The sequence below is a fragment of the Lathamus discolor genome, chromosome 2 (genome assembly GCF_037157495.1).
Source record: "Lathamus discolor isolate bLatDis1 chromosome 2, bLatDis1.hap1, whole genome shotgun sequence".
In the NCBI taxonomy this organism is placed as follows: Eukaryota; Metazoa; Chordata; class Aves; order Psittaciformes; family Psittacidae; genus Lathamus; species Lathamus discolor.
This window is the reverse complement of record NC_088885.1, coordinates 75,676,384-75,693,893: the sequence shown is the minus strand read 5'-3', so window position 1 is coordinate 75,693,893 and position 17,510 is coordinate 75,676,384. Positions and strand designations below refer to the sequence as shown.

Sequence of the window (17,510 nt, the reverse complement as noted above, 5' to 3'; positions counted from 1 at the left end):
TACTGTCAGCATGTGGAATGGAAAACTGCAGTTAAACATTTATCATTATATCTTTTCTGGTTTATATTAAAAGTTTATATCTGCCTGCCTGCCTGCATTATCTTGCATTTGAGAAGCAGGAAGGATTTTGCAGACAAGATAAAATATTTTGGTGATAAAATCTACCCCAATGTACCTTCTCTCAAGGAGCCAGGGCTGATTATGAAAATGCTAGTGATTTTTCTGTCTTCACAGCCGATCAGGTGTTGCTCCAGCCCATACTCAGTGAGCTTTGGGTGATGTGGTCTAGTGTGAGGAGTCCCAGCCCATGGCAGGGGGGCTGGAACTAGATGGCCTTAAGGTCCTTCCCAACCCAAACCAGTCTGTGATTCTATGATTCTGTGAGCTGACCAATATAAAAAGGATTTTGAGTAAAGGTGGGGATTTCAAATCTGAGACCAAGGGAGCTGGAGAATTTGTCTGGAGGGAGTGCAATTGGTTGGATATGAGATGACAATCAGCTTATCCCCCCAACCAGAACCATTACTTGGAAAAGTTGCAGAAGTGTAGCACTTGTAATAGCATATACCAGAAAGACAGATGGATTTGCATATAGGTAAGTCCAGTATATAGAATACGGAATGATCACAGACTTACAAAAAATTCAAGCACTTGATTTTTGTAACAACCAGCCTTTAAGTTATGTTATTGAGAGAGCAGTTCGACTATTGATTTCTGTACAATCAACCTTTTGATCCATTGGCTTCCACAGGCTTTGGAAAGTTCCTGCTAGTTTAGGCAGTTGTTGGCTTATATCCAAGGTTCATGCATTACAGAAGCATGAAGTCTATTTTGATGCTTTAAACAGGTATGGAGAAAGTTCCAACCCTCCCTCCCCTTTGACTGCAAAAGCCTGGCTACTTTCATAGTAGTTGTATGTCATGCTGTTTGATCATTGTTCAGTGTCTTTCAAGCTATTCCCATTATGAAGAGAAATTGCTGAGGGAGTCAGGTATTTTTATGCAATCTTGTTGATTTTGGAAAAGAAAAAGAAAAAAAGAAAAAGAGAAATACAAAAGCCTTGAAGATAGCCTGAAATAAGTCAGAGATAATTTATCATTTTCTAGCCTGCTCTCAAACCTGTAAAGAGATTTTTCAGCCATTCTCTCTGGATCATATTTCCAACTTATTTCTGTCTCTGGGACTTTCCACATAATTTTTGCTGCTTGTTTCCTGGCTGTGGAAAATATATGGTCCAGTACCTTATTGCTTAGATCTGAAATTGGGCCCTAGAATAATCTTTTCACCATCCTTTTCTGTTTCTTGTTATTTATCCAGAGCCTATGCTTTGGGCACTGAATCCATGTAGTCGAAGGGAGATCACTGTCTTCCTGCATGCCTCCTGAATGAAAGATGCCATCACACTGATGTGCTTTAATTAAGCCTCTCCAAACCACCATGAACTTCAGACATATTTTAAGAGTGATATTATCAGCAGAAGTAAAATAAAGAAAATAAATTATGGAGTCAAAAAGCTTCCCAAAAAGCAAAGAACATGCAACAATAGTGTGTACTGCTCTGTGGCAGTGCAAAAGCCCACCAAGATGTTTCTGAAGATTGAGTGCTTGAGTGAATGCCTGATGAATGTACAGCAGCCATTGCTTTCAGGTATCTGGTGGAGGTGGAAAAGGTAACTCAAGAAGCATATAAAAACATTCCTGCATCGTTACATGGAGTCTCAACCAACTTCATTGAATGGCCCCGATTTGGACCTTCAACTTTTGCTTAACACTTGTGGTTCAGAGCAGCTTTTTCCACATCCAGCTTCAGGAGCTTCCAAAGGTACTGTAATAAAGTGGCTTGTGATGAAGCAAAGTTACTAACAGGATCCCTGGTGGGTAATGTGAGGCCAGTGCAAGATGAACACTGGAGAAAAGTTTCAAGTTACTGGAAAACAAAATCACTGTTTGTTGGGAGGTTCGGGGTTTTGGCTTTTTTGGGCCCAATTCCTTTTCCAATTAAGCCATTTAGTGAAAGCAATATTTGGCCAAAGTAGAATGAGATTTTCACAGAACAACAATAAAATATTCAGTATGTTTATGTTCCCAAAAACTGACAACAAAATGGAACAAAACACACAGAACAAAACTTGTTCTGAAATGGGCAGACTAGTCTTTTGCTGGAATACTTCTATTTTTCCCCTAAGTCTGAGAAATGCTGAGCAACTCCCACTTCATCAACAGGAGCTGGGGATGCTCCATCCGTGACAAGCTCTGGCCTGTTCACAGTCCTACGTACTGTTGCCATCCTGATTTAAGCGTTATATGAGAAAGCTTTTTCTTCTATAAGCTCTCTTAGGCAGACTGTGGCACTCCAGGTCACTTAAGCACATGCTTAACAGAAGTGCACTAGCAGTTTCTTGAACTTAAGAGAGGACCTGACACTGCCCCACCACAGTCAGCAGAGCCAGGTTGTTTGAAGTTAAGCACATGCTTAAGTGCTATGCTGGATTTTTGCCCAAACTGTCAATCTTTCATAGTTAATCATTTATCACTCTGCTTATGTGCTGGTAGTTATGCTTCAGTGTGCAAATATGTAAATTGCTTTCATAAAGCTCCGCACAACAAGCACAAATAATGCTTTCTCAGCCCTTTACAGGAGTTCTCCAGTCCTGTGACATCCAAGATAGATCAAACAGCACTTAGAACTGGCAAGAAAGTTACTTCTCCGTTAATTAGACAGAATCATTACCTTGTTCCTCTTCTTAATAATGAGGTGTATTCACAGACTTGCAAAATCAACAAATAAATAACGCCATTTAGCTCTAACCTGACAAGTATCACACGTTTTGCCTTTAGGAACGTGTACATTGATCCATCTTACACATACAGCCACTATGAGTGAGAAAGTGAGCAAGCTGTCAAAGGCATGATATGCACATTTGCATAACTGTGACATAGATTAAGTTAAATAACTACCTACAAGGAGGATGTTTGCAATGGATCACAAGGTAATTCTCCCCAAAACAAATGACCATTTTGGTTTTTCTTTCCCTTGCTGAGGTTAACTGCTGTGAACTACAAGGGAATGTCATCTCCACTTACCTGTGCCCTGCTGCTTTGTATTCCAAAAGTTCACAGCTCCTTTTTTCACAAAGAATTAAAATTGCCAAGAGGAGAGCAAATATAGTTACTGCCATTCTGTTCCAATATATTGTATTGGAATGATAGGCGGCAATGGTGCCTCACTGAAATAGAGCCTTAAAATACAATTAGCTTCAGTCCTGTAAATTGCAGAGCCAGTTACTCTGCACTCCTGCCCGTGGGGCCTTCCATGCATCCACTAATGAAAAGACTGCTTTTCCCCAGACATCAGGTACTTTTGCAAGAAATGAGTACCAGGAAGGGGAAACGACGGAGTCTGTTCCCTTGCTCTGTAGAGCAATTTTGGTAGAAATTTTTTTTGCTGTCAAGAAAACTGCCTGGAAATTAAAAAAGAAATGCAGTCAGCCACTTTTCCTGAGAGGAAGCCTGAGCACTTCTCAGATTGAATTATATTAAAATGAATTAATGCTGACAGCTGGGCTCCCAATCATTAACTGAAAAAACCAAACTCCAAGCTGTGAGCATCATTAAAAAAAGTCCTAAGCAAACAAACAAAAGCAGCAAACCAAGTGAACGGGCTCCCCCATGAAAGACAGGTTCCCATCATGACCTACCAAACAGGACAGAGCTCGTCCCCTGAACTGTCCTAGGCCTGGGCACTGATTCTGAAAATGCTTCTGCCACAGAGCCAGGCTGGAGGTGGGGTCCTGGGCACCCAGACATAGGTGGAGGAGCAGGGGCAGGAGGGACTTGCAAGGGCAACTGCTGACAGCAGCACTCAGGGAAGAAATCATAGGCAGGGTTCTCTGTGTGACTGGCAGGGAAATAAAGTCCCAGGAAAAGGAGGAGCCTGGGACAACGTTTTGGAAGGTTGTGTTCTGTTCAGGTCCCAGATGAAGATTTGGCCATCATCCCAAACACTGGGAGGTTTTCCTTCACTGCTTAATTCCTTAAAAATCACACGCGCGTTTTCCTCTCTACTTCTGCCTTTAAACACCAGCCAATTGCCAACTTAAAGTACATCAAGTAAGTTTGAAGCATTTTAAACAAATTACAATGTGTCAATGTGGGCTAGAAGAGATGCACAAAGATAGATACTGCTAGCACGAAAAAAATGCCTGGCAGTGAAACAGATACTTTCCTTTCACAATAGGTCAGATATAACAAGCTTCCTCTGCAAAGCCCATGATGGAAAACATCCACTCATTTCTGGAGATACAGTGAGATGGAGACACAAACATCTCGGCAGCTAAATATAGCTCTGGATAGTAGTGCTTTGAACAGTAAGTTCTAGTGTCTCTTAACTTAGTATGGAAATAGCTACAAAAATAAAACAGTATTTTCAGAGCTGGTCTCTGCTTGTGTGCTCACAGGACTCACACCACCAAATTCCAGCTTCTGCTGAAATTACTCTGCAGTTTTTGTCTTGCACTGTCTCATATGCCAAGACGACAGAATAATGATGCCCAGCACAAAAGGCCGTGTCTATTGAGATATACAAAGGTTATTCCACAGAAAGTCAATAACAGAACTGCACTCAGAATGCCTTGTCCTTTAGCATTTCTGCAAGAGTGATAAGCCAAGCTTAATTAGAGGAGTTTAGGCCTTGGTCAGAGATTTTCCCAACCCTAAATGCCAGTGGTTTAATTTTGCAACGTTTGTTACTGGATCCATGCCCTTCGGATCAGCTGAAGCTTGGGGTTGGGCTTGGGTAGGTATTGCTGAAGCAACACTACAAACACCCTGAGAAAGAGGTGGCAGGAACAGTAGAGTCATGCTAATGACATATTTCTCCTCCCAGCTTGCTGCAAGGCAAAAACGTTGGCAGCCTGTGCACTGCATCACAGGACGATTCAGGTCAGGAAGGACCTTCTGATCCAGAGAAGCAGGGCTACTGATGGCAAGAAATTCAGAGCAGAAGTAGGCTTCATCACTGGTCACTTCCCATTGCAAGCACATCTGGCTGGGGATCTTGGTGCGTGTGTTAGTGTGGTGCTTTCTCTCTCCCCCTCTCAGAGAATTCACTGGATGATTTCCAAGCATTAACAGGTTTGTTAGTGGTCCTGACCTGAGTGAAAGGTAAACCGGTGTGTCAGCTTCACCTTATGCAACATTAAAGGAAAAAAATGATTAAAAAAGGCATCTGTTCTTACAACTCACATAGAAAGTCAAACAAACAAAAAAGTTGTGTTTTCCTCTATTCCCACCTGATGTTATCCGCCTTCAAAGTCAGAAAGTTATGAAGCTCACTGTCAAGCATAAGTCAATAGATAAACAAGTAAAGAAAATATCGGCAAACTGGATTTCAAAGGTCACGGGAAGGATGCGAGTGCCATAATTTCAGCCTTCTCCTTCCCCTTTTCATACCTCCTCAAATGCCAAAAAGCTGTTTCCTGCCTCATGATGAGAAGGGAGCCCTTGCAGAAAGCAACTGAATCCAGAGCCTCTTTCAGCTGATTAACTGGATTCAACCCTGCACATCCTTATTAACATAAGCAGTCCAGGAGAGACTAGTTGAGGAGAGAGTTGGTGACAACCAGCACTGTGACCAGTCAGTTCCACCTCACCACAAGCCCTGCCTCACAAGTGACCAGAGCTGTCCTACCCATGACAGCAATGCAAGGTAGGTTCCCAAACCTTCCCCAGACATGACAGCTCACAAAGCAGCTGCCCTAAGACAACACACAGGAGAAGACAGTCAAAGTTTCTTGCCTTCAGGCTGGATGAAGCCATGTGATGATGGAGAAGGGGCACCTGGAGCTGCCCCACCACTGTGGTGCAAAGCACACCCACAGCAGGTACAAGGCAGAGATGTTATCCCTTCTCCACCACAACTGTAGCTCCCCAGAACATTCTTTCTAGCTGGCTCCTGCTCACAGCACCCCACATCTACCAGGATGCAGCAGCAAGCGTGGCATCCTCCATGCTCTCATCCACTTTTCCAAAGGCATCTGAGAGAAGTACCCTCAACACCCCAGGGACACAGGAAAAGGGATTTGAAAGCAAATCAGAAAGGATTTGAAAAGCAACGAGCACCACACCCTTACAGCTGGCATAGTAGGAACTGAAATGACATTTCATGCTGTAGCCAAACCAGAAACCTCAAGGGTTCAAGGGTGATGCTAGAAAGCAAGGTTTGGGTAAGTCCACAAACGTTCATTCATATCTTCTCATTCAAGAATGTGAAGGCTGTAGCAGCTCTAAAACTAACAGCCACGACATGCATTGCAATTGCCAAAGCTTGTAAAATCTGATATACCCTGTGAGAGAGAGGGGGAAGTCATTTAGTTTGAGTCATAAGAGGTCTTGATACAATCTAAGCTTCATCATCTCCGAAGAAACAGCTCACTCCCTGCACGGATATCAAAAGGCTGCAGTGTACAGCCTTGATAACACAATAGCAGAGAACAGCTCTTAGCATGGAAGAGTACAAGATCTTTGTACCAGCTGATCTTCAGTATAGCTTCTCTCACATTAAACCACCTGGTGGACACTCCAGGCTTATGGTTAGGTCTTCATGGGTTCATTGCTCTGAAAGCATGAAGATACAGGCTTTGCAAAAGTTTATATAATATGAGCATAGTTAAAAGAAACAGCCGTGCAGCCCCAGGCATAGGTAACAGTGTCAATCTATCCATCTTTTCCTGCTGGAGGTTTGCACTGTCTGGAGCCTCACCTGCCCCGGGAGTCAGAGAGCCTGCAATTCTGCTGCAGGTGAAAGAAGGCAGGCAGGAGGGCTCGGAATAATTCTGTCTTCTTGCCCTCAGCAGAAAACACAGGGGCTGAGTGATACCTGCACTGGCCTGTGAGGCTCTGCCGGCTCAGAGCCCCCCCCTTTTGTGGCCCAAGTCCTGTCTGGACTCCATGAAGAGGGATAATGCTCAAAGACCTACATGCAGAGTCAAAGAAAGCTTAAACTCAGCTGAGTACAATTTTTTCCCCCTACCTTAGCTCCTAGGGCTGGGGAGGACTTTTTATTGCTGATGACATTTGCTTCTGGAAAGGAGAGGAACAGGCATCCATGGGAGGGAAGAGCTGACGTTGTCACACACACACCCCACGGGCTGTGCAGATTAGCTGAGTGGGAGAATTTCTGACACCGTCCTGTGCTGAAATAAACCCAAAAGTGCGGGCCAAGACTCTGGCAAGAGCCTTCCCTGGGGAGACACAGGAATAGCACAGCCAATCCTGCCTCTTCACCTGAGCTGTGCTCCAGCACTCCTGCAGCCTCGGCTACAAACTGAATCAACGAACAGCAGAGATGCAAAGGACCAGTGCTGGGAAAGAGAAAGGTCAGCTAAGGCTGCTACCACCATGGCCCAACCAGAGCAAATGGCAAACAAGAGCACACCCCTGCAGAGGAGCACAGGGGGAAAACCAGTGCGTGTGTTGAAAACTTTTTCCCATGCTCACCAATTGCTTTCTGCTCGTACGAGAATGGACGTAATACTCAAAACCTACCCTGTGGAAAGAGACCATAAGCAGAAAGAGTAATTGATGCAGGTTGTACTTCAGACAGCCATTTCCACTTGCCTGCATAGCAGAGCATATGGATTATTCCTACTACCACAGATGAGCAGCAGCAGATGCAGTGGGGTGAGATGCCCCGTGGTAAGAAAAGACATTAGGCTTGAGCTCCTGTGCACTGTCCCAGGAGCCTGCAGCACCAGACAGTATTTACGTCCAGAGTTTTCACTTAGAGAGTAGAATATCCACTTGGTCTTGTCATAAATAACACACAGTTTTGACAGGCTTGCAGAAGATGTGCCTTCAGAGCGGCAGCCTGTGGGTCCCACATTCCTACTTTTTCAGTCAATTCCTTCACATCACACCAATGCCAGCTATTCAGCTGCTGCTATCAGTGAATTTGCTCTACAAACAGTAGTTTTGAAAAAAAATTGCTCCAGCAATGTAGACTGGGATGCTCAGTGGTACAGCTGCCTGTAGCTGTGTGTACTGAAATGATAGCACTGCAGATAGAGGTCTCAAGGCATCAGGAAGGTCACACAAAGCTGATGATACAGAACCCTGCAATGATACAGTACACTGTAGACACCTGGAGGCTGGGACTGAGCTGGGGATAGCTCTCCATAGCAGAGACTCACTGGATTTAAGGAGAACAAGTGTGGCAGATTCCCATGCCTACACATAGGTTTTGCTCTAGCAGCAATTTTCCACTCCATTTTTTTTGCTCCTTGCCTTTTCTTTATGGTCAACTACCAGCAGCGGGCATATGCCCACCTTCCCACATAGAAATCTGTGGGTATAGTCTGTAACAGATGTGAAACACCTTCCGTGACTGTTGTGCTAGCAACATTCCTAGTAGGAATAAGCGTGACCAGCAGGTCGAAGAGAGGTGGCTCTCCCCTTCTACTCTCCTCTGGTACAGTACTGTGTTCAGCTCTGGGGCCCCCAACATAAGGACATGGAGCTGTTGGAGCAAGTCCAGAGGAGGGTGATGATGATCAGAGGGCTGGAGCACCTCTCCTACGGAGACAGGCTGGGAGAGCTGGGCTTGTTCAGCCTGGAGAAGAGAAGGATCTGGGAGAACTTTGAGCAGCCTTCCAGTACCTAAAGGGGCCTTACAAGAAAGCTGGAGAGGGACTTACAAGAGCAAGCAGTGACAGGACAAGGGGGAATGACTTTAAACTGAAAGAAGATGCATGTACACTGTATGTTAGGAAGCTCTTTACTGAGGATGGTGAGGCACTGGCACAGGTTGCCTAGAGAAGCTGTGGCTGCCCCATCCCTGGCAGTGTTCAAGGTCAGGTTGGACAGGGCTTTGAGCAACCTGGTCTAGTGGGAGGTGTCCCTGCCCATGGCAGGGGGTTTGGAACTGGGTGAGCTTTAAGGTCCTTTCCAACCCAAACCATTCTGTGATTCTATGTTCACCGTACCACTACCTAGTGGACAAACTACTCCCACTCTACTCCCACTCTTTACAGACACTGTAAAGAGGCAGCCCAAAGCTGCACAGATGACTGCAGGCCCATGACAGGATATTTTCTGTAACACTCAAGAAGCAGATGGAGGTTTGTGACTGGTTTCTCCCAGCCAAACTTCCTGCAGAGGGATGACTAGTTTCGAGAGCGTTAAACAGACATGTGACCATGGCCAAATTCCAGATGGCTGGAAAGAGCACTGGAGCAACCCTCATGACGAATGTCTCGCCTTGGCTGCCAGCATCACATCCCATATGCATCAGCTGCCAGGTAGGAAGGCCTGGCTGCAAGTTGGGGGTGTGACACAGGGATATTGCATAGCACAATTTTTAGAGATGCCATCATATAATGGGGCAGAAAGAAGAAATTTTTTCCTTTCACTTGCTTCCTCTGCTGTGCAAAGGGAGCTGCTTCAAAGGCCCTTTAAATGATGGTGTAAATGTAAAAATCCATTTCAAAGGCAGGACACCCAGCTCTGTGCAGCCTCCTGCTGAGCAGGAGATACATTTTTTGCTTCAGGAGATACAATTTTTGTGTAATTCTCCCAACAGCAGACTTCAGGGAATGATGAAGCAGTGAGGTGTAGGTCTGTGCTACTTATTCAACTGTGGGGTAGTGGTAGGGAAGCTGGTGTTTGCTCTTGGAAGGCCTACAAAGGTACAAGTCTACCTCAAAGCCTGCTGCAATGGATTTACGGTTACTGGGTCCCCAGATGCACCTGCAACAGCAGAGCCTCTAAGCACCCTGGCTCTTTGCTCTCACTTGTAATCAGCATACAACCAGGGAACTTGTGTCTGTGTTTGATTCATGGCACAGCCATTACCCAGGCTGCTTGTAATTAGGAGCAGAACATAAAAAGAAATGAAAGCAAGGAAACAAAGGGAAAAGCCTCCATATGGCATCATGCTATGCAAACTACTACCTCCAGCTGCAGTTTCATGACCTGTTTATGCTGATTTAACTCTGGGCTGCCACTGAAACAACCAGTCCTAGCCTTCCTGCCTGCCCCGGCACGAGCTGGAGCAGGGAATTTGAATGTGATTTTACAGTTCTTTCATCAGGTTCCTTTTCATTTGGATCAATTACCTGAGCTGTCATGCTGCTCAGCCCGCCCCAGCACAGGAGGCAGAAGCAGAGCGTGGTCAGCAGCAGCAGTTCACACCAAGGTTAGCTAAAAGGTGCTGTCTAGCAGCAGCAGCCTCACATTGCACCAGTCTTAACCTGCCTCAACATATTCTCACAAGCATATTGACACAGCTTGCAGAAAGCATAGCCAGTTTCAGAGATATTCAAATGCGCATGCCACATTGGGTACATACAAACAAATCAGTGATCTGCCAGATTGATTTCCTTTATGCTTTAGTCTGTGAGATGCTTATGCAAGACATGAAATGAATCTAGGACTTTGCAGACTCCTACTAAGAGTGAGCATGTGTGAGACAAACAGCTGGCAGACAAGTTGTAACAACTAAAACAAAAACCCAACCCAAAAGATGGTTGCCTATTTCTTCTAAAAAGTTTTTTTCTGGTTTTATTGTCAAGAAATACGTACACTTGGAGAAGAAAGCTGAGGCTTTTTGAGCCCCATTGATGCCTAAATGGCAACCTCCAGTCACAAGCAGCACTTAATTTGTATCAGCAGAGCACTCTGATCCCTGGATGGGATTTTGGCACTCCAGTCCACAAACTTGTATTTACATTCCAGAGGTGGAGTCTGGTTCAGAGGAAGCTTGAGGATGGGAACAAGGCAGGAACATCTATCACTTCATCATGTGGAATGGTGTTTAGTCCCTCTGAAAAGTTGAAGTCTCTGTGTAGTTAGCAGCTGGGCCAGCCCATTCATCAGCATCATAAATATGGTCAGTGACATCACCAGTACATAGTGGCTAATGCTGCAAGGAGGAAACAGATAAAAGAGGTGAGAAAAAAATGCAAGTTTACAGAGCAAAAAAAACCCTGACATAAACAACCTCCAAATATTTTCTTTTCTAACTAGGCCTAATTGCTGGCCCAGCATGTCATTTTATATATGCTGCTCCTAGAAGACAAACATTATAGCAGCACTATCGTGTAAAAAACAGTCTGTGACAAAATAAAATAGTGGGCACAATAGAAAACACAGCTGAGCATATACTCAAGTGAATAAGTGGTACTGGGTGTAGTTCATTCAAGTGGGTAATTCAGCATATGTGGCTGAAAACATTGCAAAACTTCTGTTTGCTGTGAATTGATAACACAGAATCTAGGGAGAGCTTGCTATCAGATATACAGTCCTTGCTAGTAAGACAACTCAGATATTTAGATATTTCTATCAGCTGAAGTGCAATTTTCTAGAGAAAACTATTCCAGTGATGAGCAGCTTTAAAGAAAAACCAAACAAACACTACTCCTTCACTCAACGTTTCTAAAAATTTTGTATTTCTCTGCTGTGGTGAAAAATGGTTTCAAAGAGATTAAAGAAATGAATTCAAGAGTGGATAATAAACACAATACGAAGATGCAGCTTCTGGGTTAGGAAGTGCTTAAGTCACTGTCACGGTTTAAAACCCAGCCGGTAACCATTCAGCTGCTCACTCCTCCCACTTCCTCCCCTGGCTCCCGGAGGGACAGGGAGGAGAATCGAAGAATGTAACTCCCACGGGCTGAGATAAGAACAGTCCAGTAACTAAGGTATAACACAGACCACTGCTGCTACCGCCAATGATAATAATGATATGGGAAATAACATGGTAAGAGAATACAACCGCTCACCACCCAGCGACCAATACCCAGCCCAATCCCAGCAGTGATCTAGCCCTTCCGAGTAACTGCCCCCAGTACTACATCCTGGGCATGACGTGCTGTGGTATGGAATACCTCTTTGGTCAGTTTGGGTTGGGTGTCCTGTCTCTGCTTCCTCCGGGCTTCCCCTCCTCCCCAGCAGAGCAGGAGACTCAGAAAGTCCTTGGTCAGAGTGAACATCACTTGACCAGCAACTAAAACCATCGGTGTTATCAGCACTGTTCCCAGGCTGAAAGTCAAAAACACAGCGCTGCACCAGCTACTAAGAAGGGGAAAAATGACTGCTACTGCTGAACTCAGGACAGTCACTAATGATTTAAAAGGATAACATGTAGAGAGCTTGTTCTCTTGCTCAAATTCTGGTACCTGATATTCACTAGTGTTACATGTGGGCATTTATGGTCAGACTGTGAGATGACCTAGGATAGCCAGTATCCTGTGTTCAATGTCTGAAGCAGGCTGCTGTTAACGTAAACCACAAGCCATTAAGAAATTAGAATTTTTCAAAATCCAGTGACATTTCAGCTTAAAGTTGCAGATGAAACAGTGCTGCACCCATGTCCATCATGCATCCAGTGCAGCTGTTTGTTTTTCTCCTGGCACTATTGAAGATACTGGCCTTCTAACATGAAAGGTACACATACCTCCTGATGCCCCCATACCCACTGTTTCAAAGCAGATGGCTCTTTAGGACGAGCAGGGTAGCATCAGACTCAATGAAGTCTGAGTTTAGTCACAAAAAGGATTGCAAGGAGCACTTGCTGGTTTAATGACCTGGAATTTCTGCCAGAGGACTCATTCAGTTTGAGAGTTTAGCCACGGAAGAGCAGTAAAGCTCATAATGCCGACACTATCAATCCTCACGACCCCAAGACTGTGACAACCCTGGCACTAGCCTAGCGCAATTTAGCTCTGTGAAGTGGAGAAGCACGAGCTCTTAAAGCTGGGCTGCTAATCAGTGTGAGAGAATAAAAGTAATCCAAAAAGTTCACTAATGAGCAGAAGCTCTTCCACAGCCAGGGTACCAGCAAGCAAAGCTGCCAAGGATTGACCAAAGAGAATGGAGAACACTGAGGGGGACTTGACTCATGGTACAAGATTTTTCTGTTTCAGTTAAGTCTGACTAAACCTTCTTAGAAACACCTTGCTCAAAATACATAATTTTAAGAAATCAACTACAAAAATCTACCAGCATAAATGGGCCCAGACCTCAACAAGCAACAGCCTACCCTAACAGCCTGCACTTTGCACCTGCGTAAACTCCCACCTGTATGCAGCAAATAATGTGAACAACTCAAGGTTTAAAATAGCAGGAACCATCTTTCTTACATGCATTTCCCATAAGCATCTCCCCCTTCCAGCTTTAGCTAAGCAGAGCAGTACACCTACGAGAGCCATATTCCTGCCCTGCTTCTGTGGCAAGGTGTAAGATGACAGAAGGAGAGCATGAAGTCAAGCACAAAGCCTACTCTCACCTGCTCAGTGCACTTTGGACTTCATAGCTCACAGCACATTTACAAGTAAGAAAGATAACACAACTCCCTCAAGAGCTGCCTTTGGAAGTCCACCTGGGTGTGTTACAGGTTTGCTCTCAGTTCTCCATGGGAGAGCACATGTTGCCAACTGAAAGTCAAACCCTCCTTGCAGTTATCTTCATGGTGTAATGGTGCCCTTGGGCAAACACCAAGGGCACATTACACCAAGCACAAGCACTACAGGTACAGAAGTTTGCACGGCTTTTAAAGGAACAGCCACTCCAGTAAACAGCTGCATGGCTTAACATCTCATGCATTGCTAGTAACATCTCAGCTCCCCACCTAGCACCAGAATTGCAGTTTTTCATAGAAGTAGAAACACCACTTTCCTTCTAGCTTTCAAAGAAAGCTTGAATGAGAAATCTGAAAATCAGAAGCCAAATGAAGATCCTGCCTTTATTCCTACAGACACCCTGAGACAGCAGCCAGAGAATTGTCAACTTGCTGCCATCAGCATGGTTCCTACATAGACATCTGAGTTCCTGTCCACCCTAAAAGGAGCTTTTCCAGATGTAGGTGCTAATCAATGATTCCGGGAGACACAAACGGGCTTTCTCAAAGGAAAAACATCAACACAAACTCTGCTTTGCTACCTGTCATTAGAGGGACTGGGTCTTCCATACTTTAGCAAAGAGAGCGATGAACACATTTCTCCCTTCCTATATTGCAAAAGGCTGAATAGTTACACACCTTCATTAAAATATCAGATGTTCAGAATAAAGAAATACATATATTATGCCATAGAGCACAATTAAAACCAATTTCAGTCTGCTTGTCACATAATTACAAACAGCCGGCATCTCTGGGGCTACCAGCAACTGGTGGTGAAGTGCCTGCAGGCAGCTCTGCTTGGTAAATTAGTTCTCAGGCTGGGGTAATGGTGTGGTTAAATAAACAAAACAAGACAGGTATATGATACAACACTTGTGGCAAAATCTTGGTCAGAACTTCACCCTTGACTGGATCTGTAGATACAGTGAAGCAAGGTAATTCTCAAAACAAGCTTCCTCCACCATAAGTCAAACCTGAGCTAATAAGAAAAAGGAGTGAGATTTGGCTCCAGGAAGTGGAGGGAGAAGAGACATTAAACAGATACAAGAGAATGGTGTAGCAAGGCACAGTGGGGCAATGGTTATAAATGATGAGATGAGCAGGGACAGAATGGTAGAAAAGAGGTAGTTGGTGGAGGGGATCACAGATAGGCCAAGTTAAGGCAGGTCTGCTCAATGGAAAGGTGAGTGCCCTAGGTATGAACTGAGGTCAAGGTAAAGTTGCTGCTAGGAAATATTGTTATGAGGGAGGAAGACGCTTGTTTTGGTGTTAAGGGCAAAGAGGAAACCATATGAGGTACTACCCTCTCCTGGCTTTGTGACAGTGTACATCAGCAACATATGATATGGAAAGACAATCAGAATCAAAGATCAGTAAAAAACAAGGGGGTGAGGGGGCGGTGGAGAACCAATCTTGTTCCAAAACGTGGCTTTCTCCCAAGACAAACTAATTCCTAAGATGGCAGACCTGATTAGAAGCTGGGAAGACAGGAAGACTGAGTAAGTTACCATGGCAATTAAAAACCCTACAAATAAAGCAAGTAAACCAAAAACAATTCATGCAAGGACTTGGAAGAATGCTCTGCATAAGAGTCCAAAGATCTTATTTCTTCATGACATGCTATTCTAAACTGCAAGATTGCCCCCAGGCACACACTGAGACCCCAGATTCAGATTCTGAATTTTAAGTCTCCTGGTCTCCTTCATTTCCAGTCAGGATCTCACATCCTCTCTTTCACACAAAACAAATCACAAATGACATTACTCCTGGCTCCTGTTTTAGAAATCATTGGTAAATGCTGTTTTCCTTCTAGTTACAAGACCTCTAATTTAATGGCCAGACACAGAAGCCCCAACATCCCAAACCTAAAATCAATTCTGCTATCCTAAAACAAACAGTCTGCTGTGCTTTATCTATGTCCCCTGAACTTTGAAACTGCAGAAGACAGCTAAGATTGTATCTTTATCTTCCAGCAACTGTTATAAAAAGAGCAAGGGGATAGTACAATGTGTCTATATAAAACTATACAATACTGTTATATAAAGAAGCTTTAGAATTTACCTTGACTACCTGAATATACAGCTATTTACAAATTCCACATATATATAAATACTACAGGGTTTAAAGGCTGTATCTATCTGTAGACGTAAACATACCTTTAAAGCTGCAGAGAAGTTATTTTAGTGACAACGAAGAGGAAAAGCTAGCTATTCATTTACTCTTCAAACACAGAAGACTGTCAGAACAAGCTTCTCATGAGCATATACTACACACTGACACTTAAAATACTAGGAAAACTGCATTATTATTTTTATGAAATGTAATGGTACCTTCTACTAGGGCATATGATGCAGTTTAGGGTGACCTCAAGGTATATAATAGAGGCTAAGATTAGCAGACTTTACAAGCTTGCCTAAGTCAGTGCTATGAGTTTTGCATTCACTGCAAGACTATCATCCTGTTATTATATCAAAACAATAAAAACCACTCCCTGAAACACAAGTTCACATTGATTTTGGCATGACCATTAAGCAAAGGAGCTTTAAAACTTTCTAAGAAGCCAGAAATATTTATGGTAACTGATAATTTACTGAGAAGAGGGAATCAATGGTGTGTTGATATTTTGCAGAATGTGGTAATGCAGGACTGCACGTTGGATCTGTTGTGGCTCAGCATTTTATTAACAATATGGAAGAGTGGGAAAGGTAGAAATCTCTTTACATTCAAAGACAGTATGTAAGGGGCACGGTAAATTTAACCAGGAGAATAAAGGCATCACATCATTAAGGCAGATATGGGGCATGGCAAAATGGCATGTTAAGGCATGGCAGAATGAGATGTAAAAGCCAGGAATCAGTGGTGAAATTTAAAGAAAAAAAGCAAATACGTTAGTAAACAAACCCTACTCCCAAACAATGTGAGAGATCCACTAGGAAATAAAACATTACCATAAAAAAAGCAGTGAAGGTCGTCCTTTTATCATAAGGGATTTAAAACCAGCTCTACTTACACATGACACTTCAGAGCACTGGTATTGGAAAACACAAGTATTGCCTAATGAGAGTTTCCTACTGAACTTGCACATTCTCAGTAAGAGAGAGGACATACGAAAGTTTTGAAGCATGGTAATTAGAAAATCCGTAGAAAACTACCACCACAAAGCAGAATGAGTATGGAAATATACATCATGAGCCTTGCAAATGTGGCACATATACCACTGAACTCTGACAGACTCCAGAGGAACCAATCTTTGCTGGGCAATTAAACTGCTGTTTTTCCACCTGTGACTTCAATGATGTGGTAACTAGTAACGTCAAATGAACCTTGATAACTGTGTGCGTGTGCACACACATTTCCTATCAGTGCCACAAAAAAAAAAAAAAGGGGGGGGGGGAAAGGGGGGGTGGGAGGAAAAAAGAAAGAGAGAAAAAAAAAAGAAAAGGCAAAAAAGAAATACGAGCGCAGCTGTCCCTAAGGGTGCTTCTATACTTTGTTCCATGAAATCTACACAGGTTTTGCTGAGATACAAACAGCTGGAAGAAGAACCATCATTTCCTTAACTGACTCAGCCTTCCTGGTAAAATTTTGGCAACGGCTAAAATGCCAGCTGAGACAGGATATTTTCAGACCTTGCTGTCAGAGCAACAACAGATGACACTGCAATGGGAATGCCACAGAGCTGTCACTGCAGTTGCAACAGGACAGGAAAGAGCCACATTAGTATCTCTCTCCCACTGGTTTTGGGAATCGCCCAAAACCCCATGAAGCTCATCTTCTCTTTCAAGAATAAACAAAAATCTGCTGTTGCCTACTAATTTCACCAAGCTTGAGAATCACACATTAGAAATCTGCTCACAGAGAAGAAGGTTCAGCTGCCAAAGTATTGCTCATGCTGGATAGAAGGACCACTTCAGCTCTGCACCTATGGCTTTACCTCTTTTCCTATGCAACCTCATCATTATTACCTTTTGTGCATATACACACACACATAAAACATGTATAAAGGGACTACAATAATGCAGGTAGTAAAGTCAAGCACTCAAAAGTGAAGTAATGACAGATTTAGGGCTGCCTGAGCATTATGCATTACCATGTTAAAAATTAATTACAAATTTCTC

The 17,510-nt window shown here is 43.6% G+C and overlaps 1 protein-coding gene across 1 annotated transcript in view; it reads right to left on the bottom strand.

The window, feature by feature from the left end:
- Window positions 1-10,526: 10,526 nt before the first annotated feature.
- PIGN (phosphatidylinositol glycan anchor biosynthesis class N) overlaps window positions 10,527-17,510 on the bottom strand; it is an 84,772-nt gene continuing 77,788 nt past the window's right edge. The window contains exon 28 of the mRNA XM_065667527.1: window positions 10,527-10,917. Coding sequence (XP_065523599.1) covers window positions 10,794-10,917 — 124 coding nt within the window. The 3' untranslated portion in view covers window positions 10,527-10,793. The remainder of the gene's footprint in view (window positions 10,918-17,510) is intronic.